Here is a 13703-nt window from a genome sequence, read left to right as displayed (position 1 = left end):
AATTTTGGCAGCATAACAACTGCATTTTTAATTTGTCACAATTTTCAAAATAGTAAAAACAACCAAGCATAAATCATTCTTTCACAATAACTTTACAGAAAATTAATCAAAACAATAATCATAATTAAAACATAATTTCCGTATAAAATTTTATAAGTAAAATAGCAAACTTGTTTTATTTGTAACTTTTTGTGTAAAAATCCAAATAAGATGATTCTTGAACCTAACCCTAGGTTTTCATACCCAAGGAATCCATTTTTCAACTCAAAATTTCAAGATAATGTATAAAAATTTCAGAATCAAGAAGATAGATTGTATACTTAAAGAAAACTTGCTAAGATAAAGACTTAGAGATTTGAGATAGACCCCCCATACCTTGAAGATGCTAAATATACTCTAAGATGAAAATGAAGACCTCAAGATTCTAGATTTTCCTCTCCTACTTCAATTTTCTCCCAAGAGTTTATACCTTTCCTTCTCTATTGTTTTGGATTTTGTGAAGAAGATGTGTAAAGTGAAGTCCTATTTATAGGAAAAATCTTGGACAAAGGGATAAGGATGTATTGATGGTAAATTTATGAGATTCCTTAGTGAGGATAAGTTTATCTTGACCATATAGAGAAGCTTGGTCGAAATTCTCATTGTAGGAGACTTCATGGTAGTTGCAAGAAGACTTGTTGACTTTCTAGAAGACTTGTTTTCACTCCAAAGTGTAAAATTCATATCTCTTAATACACAGCTCTATTTGTAAATCCAAACGGTGAAACTAAAGACCTATGTCTGTAGAACAGGTCGAACGAATTGGAACTCCATCCAACGGTTAATAAAACTGGAATCAAATTTTTACTAAAATAACCCAAAACAGGACGTAACTGACGCTAGTTCAAACTGCAAGAATTATTTCTATCACCACAGATCTCTAAATACAAATCCAAACGGTCAACATTTAGTGCTATGTCTTAATAACTTTGTATAAAAATTTCATCTTGATCCAACGGCTAAAGAAGCGGGAATAAAATATTTACTAAGGTAACTCAGAACTGGACAGCAGCTGGAGACCTTACTTTTACACTAAAGTGTGGAAGTAACTGCTCCTTGCATACACCTCCAATTCAAAATCTCACCGTTCATATTGAAGAACTATGTTTTAAGAATGCTCTATAAAAATTTCAGCTTAATCCAATGGTTAATGAAGCCTTAATCACACTTTTACTTACACAACTCAAAATAAGTAGTTAGCACAAAAAAATAAATCATCTTTTACATTGTATAAAACCCTTTGTCAATTTACTTATGAAATCATAAAATTACTTCACTCTATATATTTAAACAAGAAAGTTAAATATAATTAATATAAAATAGAGGGTGTTACACCAGGCGGTAGTGAGAACAGTGGTAGGGTATGAAGCGGTGGCGCCTGGCGGTGGGGTTTGACCCGCCAGGCGGTAGCTGATAAGTCTGTATAATTTGAGGCACTTTGCGCCTGGCGGTACGCGACACCCGCCAGGCGGTCTGGAAGCTGTGGCGCCTAGCGGTACGTGTCCCCCGCTAGGCGATTTAGCTGTTGTAAGTCTTAGTTGTTGGACTTTGTAGGGTGTTCTACAAGGCTTCTGGTAGTGCTTTAAAGGTGAGATTGCTGGAGTTCCTTGAGTCGTGGCTCGGAACGTATCCCTTGAGTTGTGGCTCGGGATAGGGGCTAAGCACGTGGTATTCCTTGAGTTGTGGCTCGAAATAGCATCTCTTGAGTTGTGGCTCGGGATGGCGGATGAACACGAGAAACCCTAGAGTTGTGGCTCGGGTTGGCGAGTGTTGCCGGTATGAGTGTGCTGGTTGTGGCCAGTACGGATGGGTCCAGAGAGATTGCCCTCCTCAGTTGTTGGCTGACGAGTTTGGTAGTCTTGGGACGATACGGACTATGTTCGTATACGGGAACTCTACCTGGCGTTGCGGTGTATGATCCGTAGCATGTTTTCCCGCACGTGCTCTATCGGTTGTGGCCGATAGGTATGGCAGCAAGTCACCTTGAAGTAATCATCAGACGATGTAGAACACGAATAACCGTATTGGGGATCAGATTGCGGAAATAAAAATATAGGGCAATGTGGAAAGTTAAGTTACGTGTTGTTATGTGTATGTATACTGATTTATATATATATATATATATATATATATATATATATATATATATATATATATATATATATATATATGTCTATAGCTTGTATATATGTGATTTATCTGCTAAGCTCACCCTATCTGCGTGTGTGTGGCGATGATCGTGTACGCGGTACACGGGAGCAGATGTTGGTGATGCAGGTGGCTCTGGTGCAGCTTAGTCGCGGAGAGGGGATTGACTTTGGGAACTTTTACATGTATCACTTTGTTTTGAAAACATTTGTAAACCCGGATGGGTGACTTAATAACATTGTGGTTTTAATTATGTAATGGACGTTCTAAAATTTATCCGCTCATTTAATAAAGTTTTAAATTTTCCCGCGTTTTGGGAAAATGAGGTATTATTAATCGCGTTGTTTTATTTATTCCATTTAATTATTTATAAATCCGTAATATCCTGACGGGATGTTACATTGCCCGCTCACAATTTGGAGAATGTTGAAACGGAAGCTCAAAACAATGAGCAACATGGTGATGTTGATGATCAATAGTTTGGAAGTGGAGTAGAGGTTCCAATTGATGATGCTCAAAAGGAACATGATGATGATGATGATCTTGGTGATATACCTGAATCACCTCAAGTCCAACTCAGGAGGTCTAATAGACAGAAACAAACTTCTACAAGGTATTCTTGTGATGAGTACATAACCTTGACTGACGGTGGAGAACCTGAGTGTTTTGAAGAGGCAAAGTTCATTGCTATTACTGAAGCATGCAAGGAGTTGTTATGGTTCAAGAAATTCTTGCAGGAGCTTGGTTTTAGGCAAGATAAGTATTCATTGTTCGTTGATAGCCAAAGTGTTATCCATCTTGGTAAGAATCCAACTTTTCATTCTAGATCCAAACATATTGATGTGAGGTATCATTGGATACGTGATGCTTTGGATGCTAAGTTGTTGGAGTTGGAAAAGGTTCATACAGATGATAATGGTGCTGATATGATGACTAAAGCATTGCCAAGAGGGAAGTTTGAAGCTTGTTGTGAGATCGCCGGTTTGGCGGTTCTCTCCACATAGTTGTGAGGGGGAGATTTCTGTTCACGTTTTTCACAGAGTTGTCACAGTAGAATCGGCGCTGCGGATTCGTTCACCGTTGGATCGGGCTGAAATTTTTACAGCAGGTTCGGAACTCATTGATCTTCATTCTGACAGGTCGGATCTTTGATACGAGGTCTGAGTTGGGAGATATTAATTTCGCACTGCAGCAGTGATTTTTAGAGGTTTTCCAATCTTGTTCTTCTCTATTTGAAAGCTTTGTTGCTTTGTTGTTTGGTTGGGTGTTGGCACTAATTTGTGCTATTGATTGAGACTCTTTTTTGTACTCTTGTTGATCATAGTGAAGCTATTTCTTTGGTCACTCGTGGTTTTTACCCTTGATTTGAGGGGTTTTCCACGTTAAAAATCTTGGTGTCTTTATTTGTGCTGCTCTTTGATTATTGCTCCTCATAGATTCTTGCAAGTTAGGGGAAATTATATTCGTACTCCTTTTCTGTACCGCCGTTCTTCTTAACGGGACACGCTTACCTGACCCACACTTGTTAGGATTACAGAGGGGGTTTCACTGGGGAGATACAACACACCAATGAGATCTGAGCCTAACCACATAAGACACTGACACCACTCTCAACCCAAAACCTTAAGACAATGGGTTTATGGGTCTTTATTCTTATATAGTGCTCTATTTTCTCATTTCTGGTCAATGTGGGACTTAGACTCACACTTGGATCCTAATAGAACATATTACAGAGGAGACAGTGGATGATCTTACATGAAGACTCAAAAACCAAAGAGATTAGCAATCATAATGAAATGACAGAGTGGTATTTCTCCCATCAAATTAACTTTCCAAAATTTGACTTTATTTCATATCTTACTCTCCATTCCACACTATTGTCAAACCAGTTCTTGCATCCCTTCTCTGCATATATTCTTCACCACCAAAATTCTACCTTGCCTACATCGATCAGTTACTTGTATGTTCCTCTATGAGTTGTACTAATTCGATCTTAACCGGAATTGATCACTAAAGTGATCTATAAATAATATAATGACTAATTATTTTTGTTATTAAAATTTGATTATTATTTAAAGTTTTTTTTATAGTGTCTTTGATACAAGATAAATGTAATAACTGTGATAAAAGAATATCATACACATTATTAACATTATTAAGAATCTAGACAAAAATACACTTTTATGTTCAAATATTGGAAAAACATTTAGAGAAATATTTTGTCTAATCCAAATCATATAAACAATTGTAAGAAGTATGAAAGCGCGAAGAGTTAGATGAAGACATTACAACTTGACAAGCACATCAAAGAAGTCGGTGTATCACGCTCAACACACCAAGGAGACCACATCCAGACCGCAGTCCCACGTGAAGACACATGATTAAGCCAAAAATCCTTTGGAAACCAATCCTGCACTACTGCTACAACAGAAACTAGCGACAGATAGAAAAAAAATCCAAGTCAGCACTCCCCACACGCAAAGACAGCAGCAGAAGATTCTAAACTGCACCCACGTGATGAACGCAATGCAAGCACCAACAAACAGTGATTTACGCTCCCATCCCACCAACCTTCAAAAATATGTCTTTCATGTTTATGAAACATGAAACTCATCAAAATGTTTCTGTTTTTATCCCATCTTCATTACTAACCTCTATAAATACATCTATCAAAGAATGGAAATACCATCATTGAAGAGTCTCCATAAATTGTTCGCCAAAAAAAAAAAATGAAGCCTTTTTCCCTTAGGTTACTTGCTTTTTCGTTTATATATGTACCCCTGTTTTTCCACTTTACACGCAACTCCAAACACACTGTTTTCGCTTTAGAAAATGAGATCGAGCTTATGGCACTTACCAAATTCAAAGAATCAATATCGAGTGATCCAAATGGAATCATGCTTTCTTGGAATACTTCTACTCACTTCTGTAATTGGTATGGAATCGCATGCCATCCCACACTTGGAAGGGTTACTGAGTTGAACTTGCAAGGACACAGGTTGAAAGGGTACATATCTCCTCACATAGGTAATCTCTCTTACATGACAACATTTGAACTTGCAAACAACAGTTTCTATGGCAATATCCCACTAGAAGTGGGAAGATTGTCCCAATTGCAGATATTCAGAGTTACAAATAACACATTGGTGGGAGAAATTCCTTTGAATTTGACACATTGTACTCAGCTCAAAATTTTACATTTGTATGGAAACAATCTGAAGGGAAAATTACCTACTGAAATCGGATTGCTCCGTAACATTCAGTTTTTGAACTTTGGTCGAAATCAGTTAACAGGTGAAATTCCATCTTCCATTGGGAATCTTTCTTCAATAACATATCTCTCTCTCGGTTTTAACAATTTAGACGGAGATATTCCACCAGAAATATGTCATCTCAAAAGCATGACAGCTGTATCTTTGAGTATGAACAAACTGAGTGGATCATTTCCTTCCTGTGTTTATAATATGTCATCTCTTATTACAATCTCCGTTCTAGGAAATCAATTTAGTGGCTCTCTTCCACCCAACATGTTCCTCACCCTCCATAATCTTCAGCAATTTGAATTTGGTGGCAATCAATTCTCAGGTCCAATCCCACCTTCCATTGCAAATGCATCCACCCTTTCATTCCTTGATCTCTCTACCAACAATTTTTGGGGAAGAATTCCAAATCTTGGAAAACTACAAGATCTTTATCTCCTAAATTTGGGTGAAAACAGTTTAGGTTACAACTCAACTAATGATTTGGAGTTTTTAAAATCATTGGTTAATTGTACTAAGTTGAAATATTTATGTCTATCTATTAATAGTTTTGGAGGTCATTTGCCAAATTCTTTGGGAAATTTGTCCACTCAACTAAGTGAACTATATCTCGGATACAATGAGATATATGGAGAAATCCCTGAGTCAATAGGAAATTTAGTTGGCTTAACTGTCTTATCAATAGGCAATACCCACATTGATGGGAGTATCCCAACAACTTTTGGAAAGTTTACAAAGCTTGGAGTGTTAGTCTTATATAGAAACAAGTTGTCAGGAAAGATACAACCCTTCATTGGAAACTTTAGTCAATTGTTTTATTTGGACCTCCGAGCAAATCGGTTTGAAGGGAGTATTCCTCCAAGTATAGGAAATTGTCAAATGCTCCAACATTTAGATCTTTCACAGAACAATCTCACAGGAACCATACCACTAGAGCTTTTTAATCTTACCTCTCTATTTGAAAAGTTGGATTTGTCAGATAACTCATTGAGTGGTAGTATACCAGATGAAGTGGGAAATATACACGATATTAACATTCTAGATATGTCAAACAATCAGATATCTGGTCACATTCCTCTTGGTGTTGGAAAATGCGTAATGTTAGAGTACCTCTTTGTGCAAGGAAATTCTTTACAAGGAATCATACCATCTTCTTTGGCATCACTTAAAAGCATTGTACTTTTGGATCTGTCACAAAACCATTTGTCAGGATCAATTCCAAATTTCCTGCAAAACCTTTCTTTCTTACAACATTTGAATGTATCTTTTAACATGTTGGATGGTGAGGTACCCACTGAAGGTGTCTTTGGAAATGTAAGTGCATTGGTGGTGACTGGAAACAGTAAGCTTTGTGGAGGTATTTCTAAATTGCATCTACCACCATGCCCTGTTAAAAGTAAGAAACATGCAAAGAACCACAGGTTCAGATTGATCGTGGTGATATTAGGTGTAGCTGTTTTTCTCATTGTACTATCATCTACCTTTGCTATCTATTGGTCGAGGAGAAAGGGAAAAAAAACTTCCTTTAATTCATCAACAAATGACCAACATGCTAGAGTTTCCTACCAAAGCTTGTACAATGGAACTGATGGGTTCTCAACTACAAACTTGATAGGGTGTGGGAATTTCAGTTCTGTCTACAAAGGCACTCTTGAGCTCGAAGACAGAGTTGTTGCCATAAAGGTTCTAAACCTGCAAAGAAAAGGAGCTCACAAGAGCTTCGTGGCAGAATGTAATACTCTAAAAAATATCAAACATCGAAATCTTGTTCAGATTTTGACATGTTGTTCCAGCACAGATTATCAAGGTCAGGAATTCAAAGCTTTGATCTTTGAGTACATGAGAAATGGAAGCTTAGAGCAATGGTTGCATCCTACCACAACAAGTGTTGAGCAGCCAAGAACATTGAGCCTTAAGCAAAGATTAAGTATCATGATTGACGTAGCTTCTGCATTACAATATCTTCATCATGAATGTGAGCAATCGATCATTCATTGTGATTTGAAGCCAGGCAATGTCCTTCTTGATGATGAGATGATTGCTCATGTAAGTGATTTTGGCATAGCAAGACTTCTCTCAACAACCAAAGGTATCACCTCCAAACAATCATCAAGTACACTTGCAATAAAGGGTACTGTTGGTTATGCTCCCCCAGGTATATTCTTGTGTTTTTGAATGATTAAGTTGCTTTGAATTTTCATAATTTTGTGCTTTGAATTTGTTATTTCTTAGTATTATGCGTTCATAGTTTTGTATATATATGTTAGAGTATGGAGTGGGTGCTGAAGTGTCAACTTCTGGCGACATGTATAGCTTTGGAATTCTGATGTTGGAAATGCTTACTGGGAGAAGACCAACAGATGAAATATTTGAAGATGGTCAAAATATTTGTAACTTCGTTGCAATGTCATTTGCCAGTGAACTTTTTCAAATTTTGGATCTTCGACTTATTCCAATTGGGGATAATGATTGGAATCTGAATCCAGATGTTGAGAAGTGCTTAGTTTCACTTTTTAGGATTGGACTTGCCTGTGCCATGGAATCACCAAAAGAAAGAATGGATGTGGTTGATGTCAGCAGGGAGCTTCAACGAATTCAAAAAGCCTTTTTTGGTGAGTTTATTTTTTTTAATCCTTTAATAATTATTGGACAGTTACATCAAATTTTTCTTTTTAAAATTCGTAAATTAGTAAAAATAAGGATTTATATGTGTCTTGTGCGTATTTGGATTTATATTAGAAATACAAAATGGATGTTTAGATGAATGTATTCTAACCAAAAAATTGAACTTCTTAGGTCCACGCTCTGTGTTGGGAAATGATCCTTAATCTTCTTACTGAGTCAAGGTGTTGATAATGTTGAAGGTTGAGCACATCATCAAATGAATATTTACTTGCTAATGATGTTTTAGTACCGAAGTCACTTGGAAAATGTGGGTTTAAATGAAGTGAGTTTCCTTATTATAGGTTGGTGTATTATATATATGTTTTTGTAGTCTTAAATTTTAGTTTGTTAGAGGTTACTTTTTTATTGTAAAATGTATGTCAAGTTGTTTTGGTAACTAACTATTATTGTCCATTATTGATAATCGATAAATATATACAGTAACCAAGTTTATTACCGGATGTTGAAAATCATTAAAAATATTAACACCTACCATGTTTGTTACGGTTACCTTTAATTGAATGCTTACAGTGAAAATATTGTAATTTTTTTTAATAATTATATTTCTCCTAAAACCAAACAAATATATATATATATATATATATATATATATATATTTATATATATATATATATATATATTTATATATATATTTATATATATATATTTATATATATATATATTTATATATATATATTTATATATATATATTTATATCACTACTAGAAATTTACCAATTACCTGCCAAATTTGTTACAAAATTGTTTTACAGGAATTTCGTGCAAAAATTGTTGCGAATTTATCATTGTATGGATCTTTTCTTGCGAATTTAAATTTCTGAAAAAATTCACACAAAATTTTTATGTTTGTTGCAAATTTTTCTGCAAATTTAAATTAGTAAAAAAATATTAAATGTTTTTTAAAATTTCGCAGGAAAGTGCTAAATTCTTTTACCGATTTTCATTTGACATTTTTTTCGCAGGAATTTCATGAAAACTGTTCTGCAAATTTAAATTAGTAAGAAAATATTAAATGTTTTTTAAAATTTGGCAGGAAAGTAGTAATATTTTTTTGCCAATTTTCACTTGACATTTTTTTTCAGAACTTCATGAAAAAATTACTGGAAACTTATTTGTCTTTTAATTTCATTTCATACCAGATCTAAATTCCAAATAAATTTATATATATTTTTTAGAAAATTTTCTAAAAATTTATATATGCAAAAAAATTACTATAGTTATTTATAAATTTTGAAGTAATTTTTTTCATATTTTCCGTATACTTTCCTTTATTGTTATAGAAATTTCATTTCACTACGTTATTTTATATTTTCAATAACACTATGACTGCATCTATTAAAAGTGTTATAATACACTACTGAATACACATTTCAATCTTAAATATTTTAAACATGCAAAACATTTTAAAAATATTCTTTATGTTAAATATTTATTTAATCAAAATTGATAATCTTTATTTTTATTTTATTTAAATATTTTTATTAAAAGTGACCAAAAACTATAAATATTATTAGTTATATCATTAAAAAATTTGTAAAAATATAATATTTTTATGAGATAATTTTATTCCATATTTAAATAAAGAAAGATACGTAATAAATATAAATTATATTCATTTAACTAATAATTATTTAATTAATATAATTAATATTATTTTTGTCTTGCCCTTGAATTAATCCAAAATCATGAATTATTTTGCAACATTTTTTGTTAAGTTTGTATGAGTAAATAGAAAAGAGTATAAAATAAGAGGGTGAAGAAACTCAAGACCTAAGAGAGTCTGGAACCATTGCAAGTTTGCAATGTATACGACATGGCAAGCACAGCACGATGAGAAGTCAGAGAAGATGTGGAGCGAAATTGACGTCACCAAAATGTAGATCGATTCAAAGAGCTTGGATAGGATCTTCGCCTTTGGTGCCGCAGTGGCAGAGTCTGGCTCCGCCTCGCCGCAGATGCAGCCACTCGCAATGACCTTTTAGATGATGTCAATGGCAAGATTGGCGATCTTGAGGATGTCGGAGCCGACAACATTGATGAACAGTGTGAGGATCGACTCGAACTCTGCCAAGGAGAACTCCAGCATATCGTCGTCATGGAGCGGGTGAATCAGGTAGGTTTTCTTTTTTACTTCGATTGTATTTGTTGTTTGATTTGTGTGTATCTTTGATATTTGAAGGAGATACATTTTATGGTTGTGGTATTAATTAAATTTATTGACATGTCTTAGACGCGCATTTCCTCTAATCAAATTTGTTAATAGATTTTGTGTTTTGCGGTGCTTTCGAATACCTAATTGTTTGATGAGAATTTTATTCATGTTGTAATTTTTGTGCTATATTCCAAAAGTCACAATTCTCACTTGTCTAGTTCACTTAGCCAGTAAATTAATTCCTTATATCTTCGAAGTGAAAAACAATAATTAAACGAGAAATTTCCTTATATACAGCTTGCCTAGCAAAAGGATCTAACCATTTCATTACTTCATATTGAATGTAATTGTCTTGGATACTATCTAATGCATGTTTCTAGTGAACATTATCTATCAAATTCATTCTGAAACTAAAACTGTTACCCTTTCATTACCTCCTCATGTGTTTTGTCTGTCTTTGTTTCATTAATTTTTCTTATGTACAGACAAACTTGTGTAGTCCATGTTACTAACCTTTGCTTCTTTAAAGCTAAGCTATTTGAAAATCATCGATACCTGTTTTGTTTGGAACAACTATTGCGTAACAAAATTGTATTTGCCGCACGACAAAGCATGCAAAAAAATCTAAACATGAATCACCTATACCATAGTATGCTAGAAGCCCACCAAATACTGCCTGCCTTGGTATATTTATTCCTATAATTTCCTAAGGGTGATCTTTCTCACCTTTATCCAATATTCTGTTATTCAAGCAGAGGCTAAAGAAGACGAAGGAATGCACCATCCACTGGCTCAATAGAGACGTCAATTGAGGTTAGCTTTTACACTCTTTTAGCAATACTATTTTTGATGATTCAGTTTGTTTAAGGCGCTAGTAACAATGTAATAATATGCTTTATCACTCATTTAGTCAGCTGTAAATTGCAATGGTTTGGTTTTAGAAGTAGAAAATTTGCTAATTTGTAATTTTTCTAAATAGTTGTTCAGTTGAACCATAGAGAAACTAGTTTCACACTTGCAATGCTCTACACTTTGAATTTGTTTATAATATGCAATAATCTGCACTTTAAATTAATGGCTCACTTCATAATATGCATCATATAAATTTGTTTTTATTTTAAATATATGCAAGGACAAAATACAAAGAACTAAGACTTGTAATAAAAATATCAGCGACTAGAGAGAAGCTTGTAGCAAAGTGGAAAAAAGTGAGTTCAAGTTTCATAAGTATTAATTTCATCATTGTCTGCCTCGTTATGTAGTGAAGCTTGTTATACCTTGGAGTTATATCTAATATTAGAATTATTGTACCTCTGTTCTTGTATCAATTCTAGTACTCACATGTGTTTATACTACACAACTTTAGTGGAGTTGTACCCTTAAGAATTAGTGAGGGGGTTAGGTATACATTGTTTAGAAAGTAACAGTAAAACTACTAAGTAAAATAAGAAAATCATTATAAAAAAGATGATTTTTCTGTCAACCTATTCCTAAGATTGAAATTGAGTTATGAAGGAGATTGAAGAGGTTTCTTTGCCTACTTAGACCCTTGATATCATCATATTATTAGTTTAAATTTTTCAGTCTCACAAGGACATGGTCTAGGATCATTCTCATATAAGTTTGTACTCCAATAACACTATAATTTTCCTTTTTTTGGTAAGAATGAATTGATTAAACTGTAATGCCTCCAGCGGCTATGGTGAAATAGGTGAACAATTGGTGAAAATGAAACAGAGGTTGATTTTGCAAGTGCTTGAGATTGGGATAAATTTTCACTTTTACTGCAGAGTAAGCTAGACTACTAACTGGTTCATTTAATTTTATTGGCCTAAACTAATACTCTATTTTATATGCCTCTGACGCACCTCAACTAAGCAATGCCAACCTTAGCTACTTAACTGATTCTCTTGTCATTGTTGCATATAAGGACTTCATCAATTTTCTAATATTCTATCGGTACCCTAAATTGGATGCATACATAGTTGAATATGATCTTGACTAACAAACAATAGGCTGTGTTTTTTTATTTTTGATTCATCATGCATTAACTTTGTACTTTAAATTTAGTCCATAAGAAGCATACATCCTTTGATTTACCAGAATTTCACTACCAGTTTATTTATGTATTTATCTAGTTAAAAATGAATTTTCTCTTATGAAACTTTTGTATCTTTGTTGTTTGGGTAGATATTGTAGAATTTGAAGTATTATAGTGGAGTTAAAGTTATGCATTTGAATTTCTAAATATTGTAGTCCTGTCATAGTAGCATGCATTTTATTTCAAGTTTAACAAATTACTACTTTATTCCAATGTTGCATCTTTATGCCCAGGCCATCTGGAGAAGTCAAAACTGGAATCGTCTTTGAAAGCTCTGAAGGACATATTCATGACCATAAATGTGGTATGCATTTATCCTTAACATAATTAATGTGTAAATGGTTATCAATTGTTTATTTTTTTTTCCTCTTATCAAGCTTGCTAATTTTCTTTACATTTTGTCTCTTGTAGGTTGAGTAAATAGCTGAGAAATTATGTGGATATGTGGCAGCAAGTCTAAAAGGCAAATTGAATAGTGTATTTTATGATGAGTAGTGTATTTTTTTAATATTTTGATAGAAAATGAATAATATCTGGAAATAAATATTTATTTGTTATTGGTTGAAATACCTTTATAATAATCTACTATTGTTTTATTTTAATTGACATTTTTAGTTATCTATCTCATATTTAGTACAGTACATTGTTTGGTTTCAATCAATCATGAGAAAACAAATACTTGCCAAAGTAAGACTACAAAAATAATAAGCCACATCATATTTTTAGATAATTCATATTTTTATTCTCATGATTTTTTTATGTTTTTAAATTTGTATTTTTTTGTTTACTTTATATTATAGTTCAATTAAATTTTAAATTTGTTATATTCATTTATAGTATACTGAAAAATAGTTTATTTGATTAAAATATAAAATATTTTACTGAAAAATACTTCATTTAATTAAAATATAAACTATGTCAATATGTATAGAATAAACTATGTCAATATGTATAGAATTTAAATTTGGATAAAATTACAATTAAAAACTATATAAATATTAAAATAACAATACTAGGTTTTGAAGAGAATTATATATTTTTTAATTTATTATAGAAAGTTCTTGCGGAATTTCCTGCAATAAAATAAAAAGATATACTTACAAATTCAAATTCGCAAGAAAAGTTATTTGGGAATTCTTTTGCAAAAAATTACTTGTGAATTTAAAATACACAAGAACATTACTTGCAAATTTTGAATTTGTATGAAAAAGTACCTGCTGATTTTCGAATTGATTTTTTTGCAAAAAAATTTGCTGCAGATTTTTTTTGTAAGAGAATTTGCTGCGAATATTTTTCATAAAAAAATTTGCAAAAAATTT

At 33.0% G+C, this 13703-nt stretch overlaps 1 protein-coding gene and 1 long non-coding RNA gene across 2 annotated transcripts; both read left to right on the top strand.

The window, feature by feature from the left end:
- Positions 1 to 4836: 4836 nt before the first annotated feature.
- LOC114166412 (uncharacterized) lies at positions 4837 to 8695 on the top strand. The gene is made up of 3 exons (XM_028051145.2): positions 4837 to 7602; positions 7715 to 8059; positions 8244 to 8695. Exons 1-3 carry the CDS (start codon positions 4917 to 4919, stop codon positions 8273 to 8275), a joined length of 3063 nt encoding a protein of 1020 aa, XP_027906946.2. The 5' UTR covers positions 4837 to 4916; the 3' UTR covers positions 8276 to 8695.
- Positions 8696 to 9799: 1104 nt separating this feature from the next.
- On the top strand, positions 9800 to 12986 carry LOC114184024 (uncharacterized). The gene is made up of 3 exons (XR_014985241.1): positions 9800 to 10244; positions 11039 to 12688; positions 12796 to 12986. It is a non-coding gene; the product is annotated as an uncharacterized LOC114184024 (long non-coding RNA).
- The last annotated feature ends 717 nt before the right edge of the window (positions 12987 to 13703 follow it).

Source organism: Vigna unguiculata, chromosome 10 (assembly GCF_037176805.1).
Source record: "Vigna unguiculata cultivar grain cowpea cultivar isolate G323 ecotype 2 chromosome 10, ASM3717680v1, whole genome shotgun sequence".
Taxonomy (NCBI): domain Eukaryota; kingdom Viridiplantae; phylum Streptophyta; class Magnoliopsida; order Fabales; family Fabaceae; genus Vigna; species Vigna unguiculata.
The sequence above is the reverse complement of the archived record's forward strand: the minus strand, read 5'-3'. Positions and strand labels throughout refer to the sequence as shown.